This window comes from Sus scrofa, chromosome 6 (genome assembly GCF_054392235.1).
Source record: "Sus scrofa isolate SSC_HxYL_T2T_F1_AM1 chromosome 6, Sscrofa_HxYL_maternal_Yorkshire_Landrace_v2.0, whole genome shotgun sequence".
In the NCBI taxonomy this organism is placed as follows: Eukaryota; Metazoa; Chordata; class Mammalia; order Artiodactyla; family Suidae; genus Sus; species Sus scrofa.
This window is the reverse complement of record NC_139388.1, coordinates 64770697-64783372: the sequence shown is the minus strand read 5'-3', so window position 1 is coordinate 64783372 and position 12676 is coordinate 64770697. Positions and strand designations below refer to the sequence as shown.

The 12676-nt window shown below is 48.5% G+C and overlaps 1 protein-coding gene and 1 pseudogene across 1 annotated transcript; both read right to left on the bottom strand.

The window, feature by feature from the left end:
* Window positions 1–1444: 1444 nt before the first annotated feature.
* LOC110261072 (protein FAM32A pseudogene) lies at window positions 1445–1783 on the bottom strand (annotated as a pseudogene).
* Window positions 1784–3517: 1734 nt separating this feature from the next.
* Window positions 3518–10457, bottom strand: LOC100739613 (zinc finger and SCAN domain-containing protein 5C-like). Its single transcript, XM_005664900.2, has 5 exons — window positions 10403–10457; window positions 8355–8838; window positions 7545–7751; window positions 6491–6644; window positions 3518–6120 (listed from the first exon to the last, which is right to left on the bottom strand). Exons 2-5 carry the CDS (start codon window positions 8715–8717, stop codon window positions 5444–5446), a joined length of 1401 nt encoding a protein of 466 aa, XP_005664957.2. The 5' UTR covers window positions 8718–8838; window positions 10403–10457; the 3' UTR covers window positions 3518–5443.
* Between the last annotated feature and the right edge of the window lie 2219 nt (window positions 10458–12676).

Sequence of the window (12676 nt, the reverse complement as noted above, 5' to 3'; positions counted from 1 at the left end):
AGGTAGTTCAGCAGAAACGAATCTGACTAGCATCCATGAGGATGCAGGTTTGATCCTTGGCCCCGCTCAGGGGATTAAGGATGCGGCATTGCCATCAGCTGTGGTGTAGGTCCCAGACATGGATGGGATCTGATGTTGCTCTGGCTGGGGTGTCGGCCAGCAGCTACAGCTCCAATTGGACCCCTAGCCTGGGAACCTCCATATGCCATGGGTGCGACCCTAAAAAGAGAAAAAAAATTCGCTGCTGAGGTAAGGTGTGAGAGCAACGAATTTCTGAGTAGACATTTGGAAAACCAGAGTTTGTACACCAGCAGAGGGAGAAAAATTAAGTCCTCTAAATTTAGGAAGTCTTTCTTGTTCTTAATATCCAAGGAAGCAATATCTCAAGGAGTATAGAGGGAACATATCTCAACAGAATAAAGACTATATTTGATGAAACCACACCTGTCATCCATGCCATGTACAAAAACCAGAGGAGGAAAAACACAGGACCCTCTTCCACAGAAATGCGCTTGTTTGTTTGACATTCAAACTTCCCTGGACAGCCTGTATTCCATTTGACCTCCCCCTGCCCCTTCATCTGCATTTACAATGAAATCATGCCTAACAGGAAGACCCTCCTCCCCAGCAACTTCAGATTTGTGATGAAGAATTGAATGCCCTTGAGACATCATATTTTAATTGGAAAAACAACCACACAAAAGCACAAACTTTTTTTTTTTTTTTAGAAGGCAAAAAAGAAGCAGAAAACAAAAGCAAATAGGGAAGATAAGTCACCACTCAGAGATCCAGCCCATTCATGCGGCTGGAACCCCCACTGGGTCCCAACATCCTCCCATGTTCTGCACGTGTCATCCATCCTTTGCATCCCATACGTGACAGGTCATCCTGAATTTCCTTCTGGAGCAGAAGGGACTTGGAGCTGAGGGCGGACTCATTGGCCCGTCATCCTGAAATGTGTTTTCTGGTGGCGTTTGCAAGTGCCCAGTGCCATGATACTCAGACGCATGAGGGTTTGAGCCCAGAGTGGGTGCGTCCATGAACGTTGAGGTGTCTGCTGTGGCTGAGGGCTTTGCTGCATTGCTCACAATGGAAAGCCTTCTCCTTGGTGTGGAGCTCGCAGAGTGGACTCTCTGGAGAAGTTCTTGGTGCAGATATCACAACAGTGTGGCTTCTCACGCATGTGGATTTGCTCAAGGACTCCAGGTCCGAAGGCTGCATGAACCCCTTGGCACAGATATTGCATGTTTTTAAGCGTGAAAGAGCATTCGTGCTCTTATCTAGGTCCAGAAACAGGGCACAGAGCTTTGAAAAGCACTGTGTCAAGAAAAGAGGCAAGAACACGTGTAATAGAATGTTTCCAGAAAATACCAAGGCACCAAACGTCGTTTTGATATTGCCTTCCTCTTCCCGTCCGTGGCACCCCGTGTCCTGTGTGAGGAGGCTACTTGGTCCAGCTGACTTTGGGAAGGTCGAAGTACTCTGTGAGTGTATCCAGGTGTCTGTTGAAGTCCTCAACTCTCTGCCTGTGGGTTCGGGATGCTTTCTTCGGGATCCTTTCCCCCTGCCGCTCCTCCTGCATCTTCTCGAAGGCCACCTGGGCCGGGGTCCCCACGTCCAGGCCTGGTGGCTTCTCCTCCTTGTCCCTTCGAATGGTTCCCATCCCTTCCGGGAGTTTGGCCTTGTCTTTGGCCTTCTTTTTCTTCTTTCGTCTGATCGCCCTGAGCTCAGGGCCGCCTTTCAGCTTCGGGGGCCCCTGTTGGACGTGCTCGTGGGCCTCCATGGTGCCCGTCTCTAGATTCGGATCCTAAATGGACAAACTGGAGATCCGTGGTCTCATCGGTTAATTGGGACCAGAGTGGTTTGTTCTTTACTGGACATTCAAGAGGGTCGCTATTCCTGAAGGTCCTTAATCGATTTGCCCTCTCCTTCCCCCCAACGAACAATAATCTCTCTGGTTAAAAATGTCTGTAGGGGGAGTTCCCCTCGTGGCTCAGTGGTTAGCGACCCCAACTAGCATCCTTGAGGATGCAGGTTCGATCCCTGGCCTCGCTCCATGGGTTAAGGATCCTGCATTGCCATGAGCTATGGGGTAAGTCACCAATGCAGCTCAGATCCTGCATTGCTGTGGCTGTCGTGTAGGTTGGCAGCTACAACTCCAATTGGCCCCCTAGCCTGGGAACCTCCATATGCCACGGGTACAGCCCTAAAAGACAAAAAGACCAAAAAAAAAAAAAAAATGAGGAGCTCCAGCTGTGGCGCAACGGGATCGGCAGTGTCTTGGGAGTGCTGGCATGCGAGTTCAATCCCTGGCCCAGCAGAGGGTGTTAAGAATCCCATGTTGCCACAGCTGCAGCTTAGGTCACGACGGAGGCCCGGCTTGGATCTGATCCCTGGTCCAGAAACTCCACATGCCTTGGAGCAACCAAAAATGAAAAAAGAATGTCCCTAGGACCACACTTCGGAAGTGCTTCTTTCAAAAATGAACCACGTCATGGAGTCCCTGGAAACATATTTCTCATCTCACAGACCAGCTCAACAATCAACCACACTGTTGAGTATGGAGCTGGGAGAGATCTGTTGCTTTCACACGTCGCCCGAGCTACTGCAAGGTGAATAGAAAGCCAAGCACTCCTTTTTTTTTTTTTTTTTTGTCTTTTTGCCTTTTCTAGGGCCGCTCCCATGGCATATGGAGGTTCCCAGGCTAGGGGTCTCATTGGAGCTGTAGCCACCGGCCTTCGCCAGAACCACAGCAACGCGGGATCCGAGCCGTGTCTGCGAACTACACCACAGCTCACGGCAACGCCGGATCCTTATCCCACTGAACAAGGCCAGGGAGGGAACCCGCAACCTCATGGTTCCTAGTCGGATTCCTTAACCACTGCGCCACGACGGGAATTCTGAAAGCCGAGCATTCCAAACCTCTCCTCCATCTCTCCTGACTGCTAGCCTTCTCCTTAGACATTCCCTCACTTCACTTACATTTTTCAAGCCCTTTTGCCTTCAGCTTCCTGGCATCTGGGACCGGCTCGTAAACGTTGTCCAGAGCTGAAATATCTCTACGTATACAGAGCTGGGGGAAATGCCAGCAGGCCCTGCTGGTTACCCAATCAGCACGGTGATTGGTTTAATGTCCTGGGAGGAACCATTTTAGATCATCTGAGTGGATTCGAATTCCTATGGCAATTCCACCAGGAGAAACTTTTTTTTTTTTTTTTTTTTTTTTAATTCAAGAGGGCTCCATATTGGGAGTTCCCATGATGGTGCAGCAGAAATGAATCCGACTAGGAACCATGAGGTGGAGGGTTCGATCCCTGGGCTCGCTCCGTGGCTTAAGGATCCGGTGTTGCCGTGAGTTGAGGTGGAGGTCTTAGATGCGGCTCCAATCTGGTGTTGATGTGGCTGTGGTGTAGGCTGGCGGCTACAGCTCTGATTGGACCGCTAGCCTGGGAACCTCGATATGCCGCAGGTGCAGCCCTAAGAAGACAAAAGACAAAAAACATAAAGAGGCTTCATATTGGTTTGTGGTAGGCTTCCTTTATTCTATTTTCTATCTTTTAGACTTTTATGGATTGCATTTTTTGACAGCAAGATTGGTTGTCCTGGTTTAGTGCAAAACTGCTTATTTGCCTGGAGAGCTCAACAGTCAAAGACTAGAGATCTGAGAATGTCATCCATCTGGCGTCACCTACTCTTTTTCTTATCTCCCATGTAAATGTTCTGGATGGGGTCAGATTCCTCCAAGCCGCTAAATGTTCTGAAGCATATGTGACACTCTGCGGGGGGGTGGGGTGGGGGGGGTTCAGAGTCTAGCTTTTCTATACCTGTGCCTTGGCATGGCTCAGACACTGGTGGCACTCATCCAAGGCTGTCTTTTACTCATTCCGAGACTTCAAAAAATGTCTCTCGTATAGCCCTATTGGTGGAAGAATTTTCCTTAAGGACTCTGAGTAAACACTTCTAGAAACCAGTGTCTATTTAACTCACACCTATTGGAAGAGAGGCAGACTGCATTTCCTCAGCAATAGATTCCCTTTTCTGAAGGCCAGGGTTGGGGGCATGGACAGTGAACAGAATCGGTGTCATTTTATTCCACCCTTTCATCTCCTCCAGATTCCCTCCTTCCACTATTGGACACCATTCCCGAACTGGTCCAATATTTCACATGGAACAGACATTCACCTGGTTCATGAATCTTCTGACGCCTACCTTTACAGGAAAGAGAAGCTGAGGTGTCTGGTGGCTCCGCAGATTTTGGTTTCTAAATGTACAAAAGTGGGAGTGAGGTTTTGATCTGTTATCTGGGGCCATATTTTTCTCTACGGTGTATTCAAGAGGTTCACCATGTGTGAGACGCCTCAAGTTGATTGTAATGTAATATCTGTTTTCGTATCATTCAATCAGGACAAGCTACAAGGCAGGACTGTGTGAGTCATGATTGGGAAAAAAAAAAAGAAAATGATTTCCAAATTGCGAATTCTCTGTAGTATATATAGTGTGTGAGGTTGGACATATTAGCCAAAGACTAATATGTTTCCTTGCTGACACCAGGATATTTATTAGTTCTGGAGAAGGGATGCACAAAAGAATCCAAAGAGAATGAAGCTCCTGGACAGATATGTTCGTATGCTGGTGAAACGCACAACCTACGACAAAGCATTTTCCCTTTCAGAAGGTGTGCATTTTTTGTGCCACTCAGTCCGTTCCCATTTTTACACCGGGATCAACGTCCAGTCCCCAGCCTTTTTCATCACCCCCGGAAGGAACTCGGTACCAAGAAAGGCCATGGCCATTCCCTGCCCCCCCACCCTTGGCAACCCATTAATCTAGTTCCTATCTCTACCGATTATGTTTACGCCATCTAATGTGAGAAAATGGATTTCCATCCAACGGTTTTATTTTTAATTCTAGGAAGCCAGATTTTAAAGGAGAAGAAATGTCGTGAGGTCTTGAATTTAGCTGCCAGAGGCAAGACCCCTTTAGGACACTTTCCTGATATCCATTTCTTCACAAGGACAATGGCCATCCAGAGACAGAGCCCAGCTTTCCTTCCTGCTGCTACAGGCTATGGAATCAACTTGCAGCTCTAGAGAGAAGAGACAGAATTGGGCTAATCGTGACAACACAGGTGGTACATTATCGTTAATTTCCTTCCTCAGGCCCAGGGGACTCCCACTTGATGGAAGAATTACTGGAGACCATGTTTTTTTGGTTGTTTGTTTGTTTGGCTTTTTAGGGCTGCACCCTCAGCATATGAAATTTGGAATTTTGAAGGCTCAGGGCCGAATCGGAGCTGTCACTGCCGGTCTAGGCCACAGCCACAGCAACGAGAGGTCAGAGCCGCATTGGTGACCTACACCACAGCTCAACACTGGATCCTTGACCCACTGAGGCATGCCAGGGATCAAACCCTCGTCCTCACAGATACTAGTCATGTTCCTTATCATTGAGCCGCAATGGGAACTCCTAGGGGTCGCTTTAAATGTGTTTTCTGGTGGCGTTTGAAAGTGCCCAGCTGGCGGAAGGCGCCGTGACACTCGGGACACACGTAGGGCTTGAGCCCAGAGTGGGTGCGTCGGTGGACGTTGAGGTTCCCCCGGTGGCTGAAGGCCATGTCACATTGCTCACAAGGGAAAGGCCTCTCCTTGGTGTGGGTCCTCTTGTGAGCTCGCAGCGTGGAATCGTGGGTGAAGTCCCTGCTGCAGGTGTCACAGCGGTATGGCTTCTCGCCCGTGTGGATTCGCTGGTGGACTCGCAGGTCCGAGGGCTGCATGAACGCTTTGGCACAAAGACTGCATTGGAAGGGCCTCTCTCCCGTGTGTGTCCTCTTGTGAAGAGTAAACTGAGACCTATAATGAAACCTCTTGTTGCATTCTCGACACTGATAGTCTGTCCCTCCCGGGGCTTCTTTGCCCTTGGCATGACTGGTTGTTTTCACCCTGCCTGCTGAACAAGCAGAAGAGGTCTGAGGTTGTCCTGAGCATCTGCCTGTGTCCAAAGACGGGGCTCCTTCTTGAAGCCCTTCTTGGGAAGTGAGACTGCTGGCCCGTCTGCGTTTGGAACGTGTCAGACGCCTCACCGATTCTCCTCTGTTTCCACCCGCAGTTGGCTCTTCTGTCTCTGGAACAGAAGAGGTGCAAGGCAGGTCAGCATCCCCATGCGTAACACTGGCACCTTCTTCAGGGTTCTTCCCACCCTCTGTCCACCCAGCAGCTGCTGAAAGGAGGGATCCGGCACACCCCATGGGCCAAGGGACATTTTCCGTGACACCAGTCTCACGGGGGTCAAACACTGAGGTTGGCTGGGAACTTCCCATCCACCCGCCAAGCTGAGAGTCTGCGGAGTGGACAATCTAGGAAGGCAAGGATGCAGAAGTTTGGCATTGGAGAAACCCCATCCCTCCCAAGGAATGGTCATGCTGGGTCCCCAGCCCCTTGCTGCCATCAAAGGCGAGTCACTGCCTCCTTGAATTCCAGCTGTCCAGACTCACCAGGACCCTTCCGAAGCTCTGGCTCTTGAGACTGAGTGGGGGTTCTTGTGTCTTCTTTGTCTTCCACCAGGTCTTGCTCCATGTTCTCCTTGGGTGTCCGACCCTCCCGTACACGTGGGTCAGGAATGGTCGCTGGCAGGAAACCTTTCTTATCCTGGCGAGGGGTAAGCGAGCAGAGTCAATAACCATCTATGATATCCCATGGAAAGCTGCGTCTGCTCTTTCCCCATCCCGCTCATCTCCCAATTCTGAGACTTTTCCTAGTACCACTTTGGGGGCTGTGGTCTAATTTCTTATGGGCCACTCCATCACTCCAATCCATAAGCATCTCCTGATCCCCAAGTGTGTCCTTCCTCCAGCCCAACCACCTCTTTCAATCAAGCAAAGACCTCACAGTTTGCATTCTGAATTCTCAGGTCATCCCAACTTCTCCGTGCCCCTGACTCTGGAAGCAAAGGATGCTAGGTCCAGGTTTCCTGATTTCCGCACCTGTGGATATCTTGCCTTTGTGATGGGGATTGTCCCATGGATTGTAGGATGATGAGACGCATCCCTGTTCTCTACTCACTGGAAGTCAATAACTACCCCGTCCTCCTGCCCACTTAAGACACATCTACACTCTCCAGGCCCAGGTCTCAGCTGTGGCAAAGGTTTGATCCCTGGCCCAGGAACTTCTGCATTCTGAGGGTGTGGCCAAAAAAAAAAAAAGGTATTGACAATATTGCAAAATATGAAGTGCCTTTGAGGAAATAGCTCCATGAGGAAAGCAGCTGTCAGTATGTCCACCCCTGAAAAATGGACCGAGCACCACTCCACTGAGCCTGGATTTATTTCTCCCAAGCTTTCATGGTGGAGGGACAAAGACAGATGAGTCTTCATTCTCACCCTGGCTTGAAAATATCTAGGGATTCAGTGCATCCGTGAGTATTCCCCAGGTGAATGGGTCCATTTCTGTCCTTTGTCAGGTCTCCAATTACTCGAGCAGCCACACACACCACCTCCTCTTCTACCTTCTCCCCACCTCTCTCCAAAGTTCAGGGCATCACATACTCACCTGCCCTCTTGCCGGCTCCTGGACATCAGGGAAGTTCTGCAGCTCTTGGCTTTCCTGCTGGCCGTTCTCTGCATGTATTTCGCTCACAGAGGATAGAGGCTCCTTGCACAGGGCTCTCTCATCATCCATGTCCCTGGCCTCAGCTTCAACCGTGTCAACATCTGAGCCTCGCACAAGAAAGTCCTGTCCTCCTACATGGACTATGGTCTGTGAGGGGAAAAAGTCAAGTGATATCAGTGTCCTACCAGACCTGGAAGGCGGCACTCAAGGCATGTGAGGTTAATCCTTCCAGACAAGGACACCTCATGGGAAGGGCTCATTTAAAAGAGCAGCCTTAGGAGTTCCCGTCATGGTGCAGCAGAAATGAATCCAACTAGTATCCGTGAGAATGCCAATTTGATCCCTGGCCTCCCTCAGTGGTTGGGGGTTCGGTGTTTCAGTGAGCTGTGGTATAGGTCACATATGTAGCTCAGATCCTGCATTGCTGTGGCTGTGGCATAGGCTGGCAGCTCCAGCTCTGAATTGACCCCTAGCCTGGGAACTTCCAAATGTCGCAGGTTCGGCTGTAGAAAGCAAAATAAAATAAAATAAAATAAAACAAAAATAAAAGAGCAGCCTTCCCCAAGTGGGGATGGCTAAAAAGATCTCCCAGTAATGCCCCATGCAAACTCTCACCCTTTGAGAACCACTGGCTTAGATCCACCCTTTCAGGTCCTATCTTATTCAACCTCCTCCTGAAGCTTCCTGTCCCAGCTCTCCTCCCCGCCCCCCCCCCCCCCCGCCCCAAACAGTCACGAGGGTCCTACTCACGCAGTTCTTGGGTTTCTGCTGGTTTATCAGCATGTCCTCCAGCTCTTGGCAACTCTCCACACCACTTTCCTTGACCAAGACCTGGCACTCCAGAGGCATGCAGATCATGAACTGCTCCAGCACCAGCCTGTCCATGATCTGCTCCTTGGTGTGGAGATCTGGCCTCAGCCACAGATGGCAGAGCTCACGGAGTCTCCTCAGATCCTGGATGGGATTGGATTCCTTTGAGCTGATAAAAGTTCTGAAGCGAACATGCCAGGTTTCGGATTCACTGTCTGGCTTTTCTGCAAGTGTGCCTTGGCGTGGCACAGGACCTGGAGGCTTGGATTCAGGGCCCTGGAAAAGTGTCTGTTCCTCAGCCATACTGTTGGAAGAATTTGCCGATGGGCCTCTGGGCAAAAGCTTCTACAGGAGGTTGCGAATTGACACCGATTAGAAGAGATGTGGTCTGCTCTTCTCAGCAAGAGCTTCACTGTTCACAAGCCTGAGGGCAAAAAAGAATGAACTCGATGAGTTTTATTTGTATCCCACCCCTTTCTTTTCCCCTCCATCCCGCATGCCAATACTGAACACCATTCCCCCACTGGTTCAAGATTTCACAGCTCAGACGTTAACTCTCTTACTATTCGGGCAGCCACCTTACAAGAAAAGGATCTCCCCCTAGCTTCCAATTTGTAAATATACAAAAAGTGAGCATCAGCTTTCTCATCTGTAACTTAGGACCATTGATTCTTCATGTCAAATGGGATAACCCTGTGTGGAAGTCTACGACTGATTTTTACCAATAATATCAGTTTTTCTGTCATTTTGTCAAGATGAGCTATGAGGCAGAACTGTGTTCGTCATCATTCTACAGAAGAACACAGGAAAATAATGCAGAACCTGAGACTTCTGTGTAGCAGAGGAAGGTTGGAAATATTAAGCTGAGATTTCCCTCCGAAGCATGTCCGTGTTCATCCCAGGATATGCATTTGTTTCAGGAAAGGAAAGCCAGAAAAGAGTCCTACAAGAATTAGACTCCCACTTTTCTCCTAATGTATAAAGTACACAGTTCCATGCCACCGAGCCCCTTCCTGGTGTCAGACAACCGTCAACCTCATAGTCCGATAGCCTTTTCAATACCCTACAAGAAACCCTGTACCAACAGTCACTCCCCTGCTTCTGGCCGCACCCACCCTCCCCATCCCCACCCTCGGTAATCCGTTAATCCACTTGCTGCCTCTCTGGGTCACAGAGATTCAGTCTCATCCCAGAAAACCAGATTCAAAACCCAAAGCACTTGGATGTTTTCAGAAATGGAGATTTGCAAAGAACCGAGAAAAGAGCCCCTGAAATCCTGCAAATGAAGAGTGGTCTCCTGCTCCTGGAAATCTGGGAGAAGTCAGGGATTGGATGGGCCCATCACTTTTTAAAAATTTTCTAATCGCTTTTGCTTCTTTTTGCATCGAAGATATACATGGAACCACGGAAGCAAATCCCAGCAGGCTCACGTTATCCACCTCGGGGAGTACTGAGCACACCGTAGGCACCTCCAGGGGTACTGAGCATACAGTGGGTGAGAACCATGGCGTGCCAGGTACAGAAACCTGGGCTCTGATCCTGGAGGGATCAGACCCTGTCTTCAGCTTTATTTTACCCTCTGGATGGTCAAAGCCCAGGGAAGTCCCCCCGAATCCACATACTCTACAGAAGGATTGCAACAGACCCCCATCTGCCTAAAAACCCACTGTGGACAACCTTGTCTTATTTCAGACCATTTCAGATCAATGTCCTTTTCAAGCATGCTCTACCTGTCCTGCCAAAAGATCAAAAGGGTGCGGCTGAGAAACCCTGGTTTAAAAAAGAATGAACCACATCATGGAGGGTGGAAACATTCCTTTCATCTCACAGAAGAGTCCAGCAGTCAATCAGAGTTAATATGGGGTTCAAGGACGAGCCAGAAGGTCTCTGAGCTAAGGCATGGCGAGTAGAAAGCCAAACTTTCCAAATATGCCTCAATCTGTCTAATTTTCAATTGCCCTCAGTACACATTCTTGCCTATAACTTACCTCCTTAGGATCCTCTTGGCTTCAGCCTTCTGGAGTCTGGGAAGGCTTCTAAACTGTGCCCAGAGCTGAAATGTCTCAACTTATACAGAGTAGGGGTGGGGGGGATTAAAATCCCTTCTACCTATTACCTTGTCAGCAAAATAATTGGTTTAAGTTCCTAGAAGGAACCAATTTAGATTTAATCCAAGTAGATTAAATATCCCATAGAGGAGTTCCTGTCATGGCTCAGTGGTTAACAAAGCGAACTAGGAACCACGAGGTTGTGGTTGGATCCCTGGCCTTGCTCAGTGGGTTAAGGATCCAGCGTTGCCATGAGCTGTGGTGTAGGTTACAGACGTAGCTCGGATCCCACGTTGCTGTGGCTGTGGTGTAGGCCGATGGCTACAGCTCCGATTTGACCCCTAGCCTGGGAATCTCCATATGCCATGGGAGCAGCCCAAGAAATAGCAAGAAGACAAAAATAAATAAATAAATAAATAAATATCCCATAGAAACTGCACTGAGAGAGAAAAAAAATCTATTAACAATTTGCAGATAAGAAAGGAAAAGAAGAGGCATTCCTGTCGTGGCTCAGTGGTTAACGAATCCAACTAGGAACCATGAGGTTGCAGGTTCGATCCCTGGCCTTGCTCAGTGGGTTAAGGATCTGGCGTTGCTGTGAGCTGTGGTGTAGGTTGCAGACGTGGCTCGGATCTGGCATTGCTGTAGCTCTGGTGTAGGCCAGCGGTTACAGCTCCGATGACACCTAGCCTGGGAACCTCCATATGCCACGGGTGTGGTACTAGAAAAAAACAAAAAGAGACCAAAAAAAAAAAAAGATTTTAGGTGTTCCTATTGTGGCTCTTACTGAGGTAAGAACATGACAGAGTGTCCTTGAGGACGTGGGTTCAATCCCTGGCCTTGCTCAGTGAGTTAAAGATCCTGCATTGCTGCAAGCTGCACTGTAGGTTGCAGAAGCAGCTTGGATCCGGTGTTGCTGTGGCTGCAGCTCCCATTCAATTCAACCCCTAGCCCTGGGGAAACTTCCATATGCCACAGCTTCAGCCTAAAAAATTAGAAAAAAGATGTAAAAGACAATTCAATTTAAAAATGAGCTTGGGTGCGTTCCCTGTTGTCTCAGTGGGTTAAAATTCAGTGTTTTCACTGCTGTGGCTTGGGTTGCTGCTGTGGCTCAGGTTCATTTCCTGGCCTAGAAAGTTCCACATGCCGTAGGTGCGGGCAAAATAAAAAAATGCGTAAATAAATAATGAAGACTTTACCTAAAATCAGCTGATCAGGCAAAGTGTGAGGCGAACATATCTGATTAGCCATTTAGAAAACCAGAGGTTGTAGCCCAGTAGAAAAAAAAGGAGAATGCCATGTCAGTTTAGCAGTTCTTACTTTTCCTAACTGCCTTAGGAAGCAACATCTTGAAAAATCAAGAAGTGTGAAGAGTTCCTGAGTTGACATAAAGTCAGTGATGTAGTCTAGCTCTAGCAAACTCCTTAACATATAAATTAAAACATATCCAAAAATAGCAAAAACAGAAGTTTCATACATCACCAATATTCCTCATGTATCAATAATTACTTTTCATTTTTTCAGAGAAAATGTATGCTTTCCCACTCAGCTGTCAGTGAAATTTGAATGGTTTCCACCCCTTTGCTGTCATAAATAATGCTTCATTCAGAGTTCCCTTCGTGGCTCTGAGGTTAAGGAACTACATTCAGAGTTCCCTTCGTGGACTAGGATCCATGGGGATGGGGATTCGATCCCTGGCCTCGCTCAGGGGGTTGGGGATCTGGCATTACCATGAGCTGTGGGGTAGGTTGCAGACTCAGCTCAGATCCCACATGGCTGTGGCTGTGATGTAGGCCGGTGGCTGCAGCTCCAATTCAACCCCTAGCCTGGGAACCTCCATATGCCGCGGGTACAGCCCTAAAAAGCAAAAGAATAATAGTGATAATAATAATAATAATGCTTCCATGAACATGGGGGTGCAGACATCTCTGGGATCTTGATTTAAATCCCCCAAAGTGGAAATGCTAGATTGCAGGGCAGTTCTGTTTCTCACTTTTGGAAGAACCCCATACTGTTTTCTCCAGAGTCTGCATCATTTTACGTTCCCACCAACAGTGCACAGCGTTCTAATTTCTCCACATCGAGTCAACACTATCTCTTGCGAATTTACTATTTATTCATACAGATTTATATAGTTTTATACACCCATGATGAGCACTGTAACAGCTCTACCCTGAAAGTTCTTCTCCAGTCCATGTCCAGATGCTCACGTGC

What these genes read in the sequence shown, in the direction of transcription:
- LOC100739613 (XM_005664900.2), bottom strand. Translation starts at nt 8,717, where the DNA reads ATGGCTGAGGAACAGACACTTTTCCAGGGCCCTGAATCCAAGCCTCCA. An exon ending in AGCAGAAACCCAAGAACTGC is followed by an intron (nt 7,752 to 8,354) that starts GTGAGTAGGACC and finishes TTCCCCTCACAG; the next exon opens with ACCATAGTCCATGTAGGAGG. An exon ending in AGGAGCCGGCAAGAGGGCAG is followed by an intron (nt 6,645 to 7,544) that starts GTGAGTATGTGA and finishes ACCCCTCGCCAG; the next exon opens with GATAAGAAAGGTTTCCTGCC.